The sequence below is a fragment of the Desmodus rotundus genome, chromosome 3 (assembly GCF_022682495.2).
Source record: "Desmodus rotundus isolate HL8 chromosome 3, HLdesRot8A.1, whole genome shotgun sequence".
NCBI classification, from domain to species: domain Eukaryota; kingdom Metazoa; phylum Chordata; class Mammalia; order Chiroptera; family Phyllostomidae; genus Desmodus; species Desmodus rotundus.
Genome location: NC_071389.1, coordinates 19,108,937 through 19,121,350, shown reverse-complemented (window position 1 = coordinate 19,121,350; position 12,414 = coordinate 19,108,937). Strand labels below are relative to the sequence as shown.

Sequence of the window (12,414 nt, the reverse complement as noted above, 5' to 3'; positions counted from 1 at the left end):
GAGAAAGAAAGCAATTTCATTTTTTAAAAATGTTTTTCTTAAAGTATACATAGTTTAAAAAGTCAAATAGTTCTGCTACAAAGCATAAAACTTGAGAATCCCCTTAGCGGGCTCCTCAGTTTCCCTAGAGTCGACCCCGGCCGGCGTGACTTGGTTGGAGCACTGTCCTGTAACCTAAAGGCCGCCAGTGCAGTTCCCAGGCAGGAAGCGTGCATGGGCTGGGGGCTTGACCCCCGGTCGGGACCCGTGCAGAGACAGCTGATCCACCCCAACCCCCCGAGTGAGAATAAAATAAACTTTTAAATAAAGAATATAAGTTTTATACTTTGATAAACTGAACATTTCATTAACTTACTTGTTTGGAATTATGAAATGTTCTTTATTCAGTTTCCTCTTTGGCACAGGAATTAAGAGACAGTGTATCATATATATATATATATGTATGTATGTATGTATAGGCCTTCCTAGTCTTCATATCTCTTTTTCAGTCTTCCTATTTTACCAGCTTAAGCATAAAATGCACTAGTTCTTCTCAGGTTGTGAAGGATGTTTCAGGTAACTTATAAGTAGCGTAGGTTGGAGAAGAAAATGATGGCCCTCCAGTGGCTTAGTGGTTTGGCCTTCTAGACAGACACTGCATAATGTACCATACACATAACACCGTACTTTATATTTTTCTTTCTTTTTTGTAAAGATTTTTATTACTGTTCATTTAAGAGAGCAGGGAAGGGGGAGAGAAGGGGGGCATGAAACATTCATGTGTGAGGCAAACACTGACTAGCTGTAGCTTGTCCTCAACTGGGGCCCGGCCCACACCCCAGGCATGTGCTGCGACTGGGAGTCCAACCAGTGACCTTTTGGTTCATAAGCTGGCTCAATCCACTGAGCCACACCAGCCAGGGCTATATTTTTCTTCTCTGATTTTTAGGACAAATTACAAGGCATGTGTGACTCATAATCTTGATGTTTTTGAATGGTTTATTTTTAGTTTGTAAAATCTTAAAACATTATAGCGTGGAAAATGGAGAAAAGAAATAAAAGCACCCATAGATCCAGAGTCCTGATAGCCTAATCATGTCAGGGGTTATCTTGTAGGCCTTGCATTGTTTCCACACCCCACCCCACCCTGACCAGGGAAATGGGTGTCTGAAGCTCTTAGGCCTCTCCTTTGGGTCACTGTCCAGTGTACTTTTTTGTTCATTGTATTTAACATCTCACCCTTGGATATAGTGTAAGTGTTACTGTTACAAAGATCTATGGTCAGGTAATGACTGAGCAGCTACTGGAGGCCCTGCTCTTCCACAGATAATAATAAATTTTGGACAAAAGGCCAAAAAAACAGTCCATTAAGGAGGTGAAGGCAATAAGGAGTGACCAAGAACAGATAGATTGGGGGCAGGGTACTGTCGATATTTGGAAGGTGGTAATTGCCCTGGGAAATGCCCTCCCTCCCCTTAAAATTTTTTTAATTGTATTAAGATATAATTGACATATGACTGCAACTTTGTACAGTGTGTTGGTTTGATACATTTATATATTGTACTGTGATAACTACAGTTGTGTTAGCTAACACCTTTATGTCAGTCACGTAATTATCTTTTTATTGTGTTGAGAACCATTATGATTTAGTCTCTTAGCAGCTTTTGAAGTTTATAATATAGTATTGTTGACTATAATCAGGAAATTTTCTATTTTTAATGGCTTTTAACCTGTAGACTCTTCCTAGGCTGCTCCAAGCTGGGCTCCTAAGTTGGGGTAGGAAATCTCCAGTATTCCCAGAAGGCAGAGTTTGGGGAAATCATGGCAGTAGACGTGACAAAATGACAGGGAAGAAATCCTGGAAAGGAAGAGAACTATGGGGGTGGGGGTCCTATATTTAAACTCCCCAATTGTCTGGTGGACTCCTCAGTCACAACTGCATGGGACACACTCCAGGCAGCCCAACCAGAACTAAAAGAAATGCACTGAGATTTCACCTGTTGCCTCCTGCGTGGGAGTGTAGTTCACAGTTTGAGTTCAGTCAGCTTAATGCCACTAAAGTGGTGGGTATGGGAGCAGTATTCTTTGGAGCAACATAAAAGAACAGTTTCTACAGTATATCATTTTCTGTGTCTAGATAACAGGAAAATGTGACCTGTACTCAACAAAAAAGAGCAAGAAGAAAACGAAAAAAAAACCCCACCCAGATGTTGGAGTTAGCAGAAGAGGATTATAAAGTAGCTATTTTAATTATACTCAAAGATGTAAAGGGAAATATGCTAGAAATGAATTAAAATATAGCAAATGTTAGTAGAGAATTAGAAGCTTTACTGTAAAAGAAAATAAAATGAAAATTAAATGTATCATCTAAAACAAAATTTATATGGCCTTAAGAGTAAATTAGAGTCCTGGCTGGTCTGGCTCAGTAGATTCACTGCTGGCCTGCAAACCGAAAGGTCACCAGTTCGATTCCCAGTCAGGGCACATGCCTGGGTTGCAGGCCAGGTCCCCAGTTAGGGACGTGTGAGAGGCAACTGACCAATGTATCTCTTGCACATTGATGTTTCTCTCTTTCTCCCTTCCCCTTTCTCTAAAAATAAATAAATAAAATCTTCACCAATATTCACCAAAGAGTGACTTTCCTAACTGAAAAAAAATTAGAGAAAACAGAAAAAGCAACCATTAAAATTGAAAACAGATCAGTAGGAATAAACCAAAAAAAAGATTAGCAACTTCCTGACGTTTTTTGGTGGCAACTCAGAATGCGCAGTTAAGTTTTTATTGACTTTGCAGTACAGGCACATGCGCACACACGTAACCGAGCCTGCGTTGTCCATGATGCTGATACTTAACTATTCTGTTTCAGTTTTTAAATGAAGCTGGTCACAAATCACTAAGTTGATTTTATCCCCACAAATGGGCTAGAAACCACAGTTTCGGAAATAATAGAATAAACCTTAAAGACTGAAACCATGTTGATTGTGTATTATAGTGGAAGCCTGTGGCCAATTGGGACCCCACAGCGATAGCGGATCTACTGGCCTGCTTTCTTGAACGACAGTGCTGAGGATTGAGTCCTCCACCCGGAAGAATTAGTGTCCTGTCCCCAACCCACTTAGCAGAAAGCTGTGTTCAAATCTTTTGCCCCTTTGTAGAGAAAGTGAGCCTGGAGTGGATGAAGATACATACAACCGAACAGTCGTGAAACATGTTGGGTTCTTTTCCTGAGCATTCATGGCTGGCTTCGTGCTCCCTGAACCAGGCTCCCTTTTCTGCAGAGGGAGCAGCCAGTGGCTCTAAGGTTCATTTCCACAGTGCTACACCTTCAGCTCGTGCCAGAACCGCATAGTGCTGCAGGAAGAAGGTGGGGGGGAGTTTTTCTCTATTTTCTACGTCACTGCATCCAGTGGTAGAGGCTATTCTGTGAATTAGACCGGTAGGTTAGCGCACCAGGTTTGCTGTGTTCTTTCACTCAATGTGCCTAGAGAGCTTGGCACCAGGGGTGTTGGCATAAGTAAGACTTGTCCCTGCTCTCAGTGAGCACACAGAAGGGAAGACGGGTTTTGATTTATGTTGAAACGATGCTCACTTACCTGGGCATGGTTCACTTTGGAAGCCACAGGTGGCAAAGGTGGAGGGTCTCAGAACCAAACAGTCAATGAATTAATCTTTCAAAAATGTTAAGATTTCTTGCTGTTGATCTTGAGATCGGGGCAGAGACCAAACAAGCACTGGGTCCCCTTTTCTAAGAATTGTCCCTGCATGTGTCTCCTTACAGCAACGTTGTGGAGAAGTGTGTCACTCATGCCTCCCGCACGGAGCGCGCTGTGCTCATCGACGAGGTGTGCACCATGAACGATGGTCCCCACAGTGCCTTATACACCATGATGAAGGACCAGTACGCCAACTACGTGGTCCAGAAGATGATCGATGTGGCAGAGCCGGCCCAGCGGAAGATAGTCATGCATAAGGTAGGCCGGGCTGGGCAGGTCTCAGAGACTGTGTGAGGCCCGGGGTTCTTCATGTTTCTGAAATGCAGAGGAGGGCGGGTATCTTGCTTCTTTTTGCAGAATTTGTCACTGGATTATGTCTCATACTGTACTCCTCTTTCCTTCACCTGGAGTGGCCATTGCCCCATGTTTGCCACCCTCCTTTATCAAAAACTCAGTCCTTGGGAGGGATTTCCCTCCCTCATCTTCAGGCCATGCTTTTATCCACGTTATCCTAGGAGACCAGCTTCTCGGTACAACAAATCAACCTGCTTGCCTTACTTCCTTTTCTCCCTCCTCCCTCTTACTCACCCACCACCATTGACCAAATGAGTGCCTGCCCAGTGCCGTGGCAGGCCTGGCACGTGGACCGGATGCCCACTCTGGGCCAGGCGCCAGCACAGAGGTGACAGGCTCATCCCTGCCCACAGACCACAGTGTGGGGCAGGCGATGGAAAGCAGTGGTGAGAGCATGTGCCCCGAGTCTTTGAGGGAGGCTTCGCAGGAGGAGAAGTCCAGGCTAAAGAGGAGTCAGACAGGAGAACAGGGAGAGAAGTCTGCAGTGTTGGGTGCTGTGAGTGGGAGCTGACCCCGGAAGCGCCTGCAGTGAGTGGCCCACGGCTTCAGGAGCAGTCAAGGCACAGGTCCCGCCAGCTTCACGCAGCCCCACAGAGCCCACAGGCCCCAGGGAGCCTAGGCAACTCGCAGGCAGGTGCGCTGCAGGTTTGTGCTGTGAGCCTGGGGTGCTTCTGATCTGGGCCCTTGGCCTTTGGGCGCTGGACTCACTCAGCCCTTCACAGTGGAGGGCATGGCCTTGTTCTGGCAATGATGAGCCACTTGCCCTCACTGAGAACAGAGTTCGGTGATGAGAATCTTTGTTATGGACTCAGGTTCTGAGCCAGACGAGGCGCCTGCCATCTGCAGTTCAAAGCAGAACCAAACAGAACACGGCGTTGGTGTTGGCGATGGCGGCTGAGGGCTGGGGGAGCCCAAAGCCCTTGTGTTGTGAGACTCAGAGGTGTGCGGGTCGGGAGGCTGGGGGGGCACAGGGAAGGTAGGAGGCCTGTGGAAGTTGGAAGCTTGTCTGTTCGTTCTCCCAGCAGACGCTCATCAAGCAGGTGCTGCGCAGCAGCCGTCCGTTCAGCAGGGCTGCTGTGAGTGCGGCGGCGTTAGGCACAGGTAGTTACAGTGTGCTGGGGGTGTGTTAAGGAGAGCCCTGCGAGAATGTTGACAAGGTGCCTGTTCTAACAGGCGTGGGGGTACAGAGAAATCTCCCCAAGAGTGATGCTGGAATAAAGCCCTGAAAACCTTTCCAGGCAGAGGGAACCAACCCAGTGCGTGAAGGTCTGGAATCAGGAGACAAGACAGTGGGTTCGAAGTAGAGCAAGTCATTGTGGCGGGACTGTGGTGGCAAAATCACACTTACTTTCAAAGAGTTGTCCTGGCCCCAGCTGGTGTGGCTCAGTGGTCTGAGCGCCGGCCTGGGAACCGAAGGGTTGCGGTGGATTCTGGTGAGGGCACGTGCCTGGGTTGTGGGCCAGGTCCCCGGTTGGGGGCGTGTGAGAGGCATCCGATCACTGGATCACTGTCTCTCACAGTGATGTTTCTCTCCCTCTCTTTCTCTCTCCCTTCCCCTGTCTCTAAAAATAAGTGAATACAATCCTTTTTAAAAATGTCCTGACTGGTGAGGACCATGGAGAACAGGAAGCAGAGGCTGCAGTGAGGAGACTGAGGGGAGGCTGCTAAGCTAGTTAAGCCAAGAGGTGGGGTTGAAGAGAAGTGGGTAGGGTGGGTCTTAGCCTCTGGTTGGTTGAGGGAGTTGAGTCCTAAGAATCTAACAAGCTGAGAGTTGTCAGCCCCTCCCCCGCTAGGCTGGATTCCTTTTAGCAAGAGGAAATACTGAGAGTGGAGTAGGTGGTTACTCTTCACCTCCCTTTAAATAAGTGAAAAATGAAGTTCCACAATATAACACGTGTGCGTACTCATGGTGGGTGGTTTTTTTGTACTGCAGAGGGGAGGTGTGAAGGTTAAGGGGCTGGACTCCTCAGCCAGCCAGTCCCAGAGAGGGCTGCGAAAAGCTAGGGGTCGCCTTTCGTGTACTAATGACAAAAACGTCAGCCATGCACACAGTCCTCACTACAACCCAAATGCAAGGGCAGCAGTAGCATACCCTTTTTTTACAGACGAGTTTCGGGAGGTCAGGCAGGTCTCTGGGTAACCCAGCCCAGAGCTCGAGCTGACAACTATTAATAAGTGTGCCTCATAGGCTTCCAGGGGAGAAGCCGCCTGGGCCTTCCCTGCTGTGCAGACACAGCTAAGGAGACAAGCGGTTGTCCTGCAGGAGCGCTCGGCAGGGTGTCTGCGGGTGCGAGTGCCAGTGTGCGTGGGGAGTCACGGTTCTCACCTGTGGGTGCGGGGTGGTGGCTGGTGAAGCGAGTGGTTGTCAGCACACGTGTTACACGCTGCAGCTGACGTATGTGGAAAGCTCCGTGAGCTCACAGAAGAGGAAAAGTGGTCTGGTTACCTGGGACGCACCGGGCTTCTCCATGTGGATAGGCCCAGGGCGGGGAGGGCAGAGGAGAACGCTGGTAGTGCGGAGCCGAGCTTGGTTTGGAGAGCGGGGAGGGTGAGCGTGGTGGGGACAAAGGTAGTTTCTGGGGGAGCTGGACAGTTGGCCCAAATACCTGTGCTATCCCTTACTAGCCATTTAACTTTGGATGAGTGACTTCACTACTGTGCCTACATCTTTTTCATCAGTAAAATGGAGACAATCACACCTCCCTTGGGAGGCTTAAATTAACAAGCCTGGCTCCTGTGAGTCATTTTTATTGTCATTAGTAGCTTTTTGCAATCCTCTGTGAACTGGAGGACAGGGTGGGGTGGTGACTTAGGAACCACGGTGCCCTGGAATAAACCCCCCTCTCAGGAGAGCCAGGGTGCGAAGTGCGGGGCCAGAGGGCTGCAGGCATGCCCCAGGGAGGCTCTGTGCAGGCGGCAGTGGACATGTCATCCTCAGGGTGTGCTTTCTCCATGTACTGCCCTGGAGTGGTCCATGGCTGTCCAGCCTCCTCTCCAGAGCCCTCCTGCCCTGTGTGAGCCCGCAGGGCAGCAGCTACTATGCTGACTAACCACTCAGTGTCGCTCCGGAGCGCCGGTGCTTGGGCCGCACCAGTGAAAGGTGCTGCTGTGGGCTGTGCGTTCTGTACGCACCGCGGTGCCGGGGAGCGAGTGCACTGGGCGCCCGCCCACCTGTTTTCAGACCAGAGTGACCCAGACTGTGTTTCCTCCCCAGATCCGGCCCCACATCGCGACTCTTCGCAAGTACACCTATGGCAAGCACATTCTGGCCAAGCTGGAGAAATACTACATGAAGAATGGTGTTGACTTAGGGCCCATCTGCGGCCCCCCGAATGGTATCATCTGAGGCAGCGTCACCCCTGTCCCCTCATTCCCACTGACCTCACTAGCCCACTGGTGAATCCCGCCAGCAACCAGAAACACTCTAGTGCAGAGTCTGAAATGGGTAAATGGTTGCTCCGGATTACCTTCTCCAAAAAAAAAGGAATCAAATCCACAAGTGGAAAAGCCTTTGTAAATTTAATTTTATTACACATAACATGTACTAATTATTTTTTTTAATTGACTAATTGCCCTGTTGTTTTACTGGTGTATAGGATACTTGTACATAGGTAACCAATGTACATGGGAGGCCACATATTTTGTTCAATGTTGTATCTATATTCCACACGTGCAAACTTTTCAGGGTGGTTGGTTTAACAAAAAAAGTTTAAAATAAAAGAAAAAAGGTTTTTAACTCATTTGCCTTGCTGGCAAGTTTTGCAAATAGCTCTTCCCCACCTCCTCATTTTAGTAAAAAACAAAAATAAACAAAAAAAAACCCTGAGAAGTTTGAATTTTAGTTAAATGACCCCAAACTGGCATTTAACACTGTTTATAAAAATATATATATATATAAAATGAAAATTGTTTCAGAGTTGCTAAAGCTTCATTTTATTACATTAAGTTTATGAGACTTCTAAAAATTGCCTTTTTTTGGAGACTATTACGCTGAAGAAGATGGTGGAGTCTGTTTTGTGATGAGGAGACATGAGCTCCCAGAATGTCTTTCAAGGCCAGGCAGGTGTACTTGTTTACTGCCTGTTGGATTTTTTCTGTTGACATTGAAAGGCAAAATCTTGATTATTTAGCATGAGAAAAAAAAATCCAACTCTGCTTTTGGTCTTGCTTCTATAAATACATAGTGTATACTTGGTGTAGACTTTGCATATATACAAATTTGTAGTATTTTCTTGTTTTGATGTCTAATCTGTATCTATAATGTACCCTAGTAGTCGAACATACTTTTGATTGTACAATTGTACATTTGTATACCTGTAATGTAAATGTGGAGAAGTTTGAATCAGCATAAACACGTTTTTGGTAAGAAAAGAGAATTAGCCAGCCCTGTGCATTCAGTGTATATTCACACCTTTTATGGTCGTAGGGTTAGTGTTGTATATTGTAAATTGTAATTTCAACCAGAAGTAAATTTTTTCTTTTGAAGGAATAAATGTTCTTTATACAGCCTAGTTATATGTTTAAAAAGAAAAAAAATAGCTTGGTTTTATTTGTCACCTAGTCAGACTGTAGCAAGATCCTTTCTAAATGTTATTCAAGATGATTCAGTTCACAGTAGTGTTTTTTTTTAATCCTAAAAGAGTAATGTTTTGCTTATTTTGTGACAGTCAAAAGGACGTGCAAAGTTCAGCCCCTGCCCTCGCCCTCCTTACAATCAGAGCCCCTCACCTTGTAAAGTGTGAATCGCCCTTCCTTTTTGTACAGAAGATGAACTGTATTTTGCATTTTGTCTACTTGTAAGTGAATGTAACATACTGTCAAATCTCCTTGTTTGAATATAGAATTGCAACACTACACGGTGTACATTTCCGGAGCCTCGTGTATATTTCCAATGGACTTTTTTGCGAGCACACTTGTAACCATATGTGTATAATTAACAAACCTGTGTATGCTTATGCCTGGGCGACTATTTTTTGTAACTCTTGTGTAGATTGTCTCTAAACAATGTGTGATCTTTATTTTGAAAAATACAGAACTTTGGAATCTGAGTTTGTGCTTTACCTTCCCCCTCACCCCCCAGTACAGTGCCCCAGGGCAGCCCTTTCTTTGTGCCTCTTTCTTTTTTGCTTGTTTTATTTTTGTTTTGTTAGGGGGTGGGGGTGGGGAGAGAATTGGAATAGGGATGGTGTGTCAAACTGGTTCTTGAGCCCAATTTGACCCAAAGAGGTTGGGTTTAGCCTGCCCAGTGCTTTCAAAATCAAGATACTCCATGTTAATCCAGGTGTCCAACTTCTATTGAAAAATGAGGACACTCACCTCCCTGGGCCCAGAATCTGCATGCCAATCTCAGGGAGCGTCGTGCAAAAGCATGAGCCCTGTGGTTTGTCCTCTCCTTTTCCGGGATCGTCCCTGCCTCTTCTGGCCTTGGCAGTGTTTGTGAGCCAGGGGGTCTGGGTTAGAATGCAGTCAGGGAGTTAAGCGTTGGGGCACTGGATTTTTCCAGGGCTGGGTTGTAGGTAAGGCATCTGGATGGCTGCCCAGTCTCCCCGGCCCGCACCTCCCAAGCCCCTTTCCTCTGGGCTGCTCCTGTCCTCACCCTGCCTGCTTTGCCCGTGTCCTAGCTTCCTCATCTTATCCTCCACCTGGGGACCTCTTCCAGCTTCTAGTGCAGGAGGCCCTAGGACATGAAGGTCACTGTCACGCCTGTGGATGCCCACCTTCCCTTTACGGCCTTTTCTCCAGAAGCTGCTTAGAGAAAAACTGCGACTAGAATGTTGGGCTGTGTTGGCAACTACAGGATCAGGGAGGCCGGGCAGGAGGCACACGACCTCACATCTGCACGTGGCCTCGGGATGGTGCAGGAGAGAACTTTGCATGATCCCCTCCCAAGGTTAAAGGACGGTTACTAGCAGGCCCTGGGGTCCCAGGAATAAAGAGAGGGGAAGGGGGCTGAGATATGCAGGGTCTGAGTTCCGAACAATTTTGCTCCAGTGGCTGTAACCAGCCCTGCTGAGGCAGCAGTGGCGGCCCTCCAGAGAGCATGCTGGGTGGGCATCGTGAACCGCCGCTCTGGAGTGACTGGGTGCAAATGTGTCCCCCCACTGTGCGCTTGGGTGTGTCCTTGTCTTGAATCAAATTCCTTGCTGGAAATGGATTGAAGGTGAAAATAACGTGAAATGGTTCTCACATCATGTCAGGGCAAGTTTTGGCTACCAGGTAATGGTTTTACTAGAGCCTTGCGGAGGCAGTGGGCAAGGTAGGGGGCTCAGGCTTCTTCCCCATTTGCCCACTGTGTGCCCTGGAGTGAGCCTGTCTGGGCTCGTTTCCTCCCATCTAAGCTTGGACTAATGCCTCCTAGAGCGGTGGCAGGAAAGCATTAACAAACGTCAAGCGCCTGGCACATAGTAGGCACTCACCTGTTGGTTTTCTGTTTATGCTTCACTAAGTACTCCTTAGTACTCTTTAGCATTCAATGAAATGTTTGGTTTTGGGTTTTCGTTTGTTTTTTAGTGGTAACAAAGCAAGATGCTCGGTTAGAAATATTACCATCCCCTCAGCCCCTCTGATTTCAAGCCTGTGTGGCGCTTCAGTCAGACAAATACAGGGTTTAATGTCCACTGCCTCTTACTACCCGGCTCATCTTTCTGAGGCCAGGTTTCCTGCTCTGTGACGCGAGGGGAGTAAATATTAGTGCCTGCGTCAAAGTCTGGTTGTGAGGACAAAGGCACGCAGTTCAGCGCAGTACCCGGCCCATGGGCATAACGAACGAAGGGTGTTCATCATCTTTTACTTCCAGTGTCTCCCGTCCAGTGGCTGTGCGCAGGTTTGGTGAACAAAATCCTCGCCTGTTAGTTACGTAAAGAAACTTACATGAAGCCATTTATCCTGAACCGACTGTCCAGGCACCTGAAGAGAGGGTTTCCACATGTTCTGTCATTACTCACAACAGAAGGAATGGGGTTACTTACCCCACCCCACAGGCACAGAAATAGGGTCCAGGTTCTGACGCAAGACTTTGGATCAGACCACCTTGGCGCACACCCCTCCCTCCACAGGACTGAGTTTCGCAGAGCAGGCTGGACTCGCTCAGCATCCACTTCCTCACTGGCCTGGACTCCACCACCCACGGCCACCCAGGCTGCCCAAGGATGAGACGCCCTGGGCTGCCACCACCCAGATACCAGCTTCGTGGTGTCCCTACAGTTCATATGACGATGCTTTTCCCACTCACAGTGCTTTACAGAGCACGTTCACGTTTGTGATCCCTTTGATCCTCGCGGACACCAGGCGGAGCAGGGCAGTGGAGAGGTTATCAGTCCATTACACAGAGTTTGGGACCCAAGCCACACAATGAGTCACTAACCAAGTAAGGATTTCATCTGAAAGGTCCCGAATCCAAGTGCATGTCGTCTTACTCTTGCCACCTTCCATCAGCCCCAGGAATAACTGTCCGCTCTTGAAGTTGGAGACGTGTGGGGCCCTGGAGAGCAAAGCATTCATTTTAAGGGAGAAAAACCTGTGACTTCATGTAGTTACCAGCTGCAGCCACACGAGGGTGCTGCTGCCTAAAGAAAGCAGCATACAGAGAAGCCTCCGGGCTCCAGGAGCTGAGGTCGGGGCTAGAATGGCTTTCCCGGGAGACCAGAGGTCTGGCATCTGCCTCAAGACTAAGCTTCCCACCTTGTTCCTCTATAGCTGCTCCTGGACATAGGGCTAGTCCCTCACTGTGGCTTGGATGGCAGGATATGGTCATGCATCGGGTTCATGGGCCCTGGCTTTGCCTTTGACTCACTGTTACCTCTGGCAAATCACTGACTTCTCAGTTTCTCCACCTGTCACCTGGAGGGGTAGCCCAGCCCTCTGCCCCTCACAGGGTGGCATGAGGTCAGATGGTTGGGGCTGAGGAGGACAGTCCCTGCCTCCGTTAATGTGACCTGAGTCCCTGGCGCCTCCTTCTGGGGCCACATCCTTAGCTCACGCACCAAGCTTTCATACAGCTACTAAAACCGTCGAGTCCTTTTATGACGCAGCTGCCTAGCTTCAAATCCCAGCTCCTCTGGCCCTATGTGACCTTCGTAAGTCATTTGCCCTCTTAGTCCTCCCTTTCCTCATCTGGAAAATGGGGATAACAGTAGTCCTACTTCACAGGGTACATTCGAAGCACATGGCACAAGGCTGGGGCATAGCTAAAAATAGGGGTTATTATTATTATTGCCTCCCAGTTTCCCCTGCTCTGTTGGGGTCTGGAGAATTTTCACTAGGGTGACTCGTTAATTTATCCTGCCAACTGGGACACTTTGAAGCATGAAAGCGGATGCACTAAATCATTACCACATGCGGTGTCTGCCCTCCCAGGCGGCCCTGCCTC

At 48.1% G+C, this 12,414-nt stretch overlaps 1 protein-coding gene and 1 non-coding gene across 16 annotated transcripts in view; both read left to right on the top strand.

Moving 5' to 3' along the window:
- The window catches only part of PUM1 (pumilio RNA binding family member 1), a 117,143-nt gene extending 108,049 nt beyond the window's left edge, over window positions 1-9,094 (top strand). For all 15 annotated transcript variants that reach the window (XM_024554486.3, XM_024554485.3, XM_071220864.1 and 12 more), the window contains 2 exons: window positions 3,758-3,950; window positions 7,261-9,094. In XM_024554486.3, the coding sequence (XP_024410254.1) occupies window positions 3,758-3,950; window positions 7,261-7,392 (325 nt within the window). In that variant the 3' untranslated portion in view covers window positions 7,393-9,094. The remainder of the gene's footprint in view (window positions 1-3,757; window positions 3,951-7,260) is intronic.
- On the top strand, window positions 4,787-4,871 carry LOC112299707 (small nucleolar RNA SNORD103/SNORD85). The gene has a single exon (XR_002974297.2). It is a non-coding gene; the product is annotated as a small nucleolar RNA SNORD103/SNORD85 (small nucleolar RNA).
- Window positions 9,095-12,414: the final 3,320 nt, after the last annotated feature.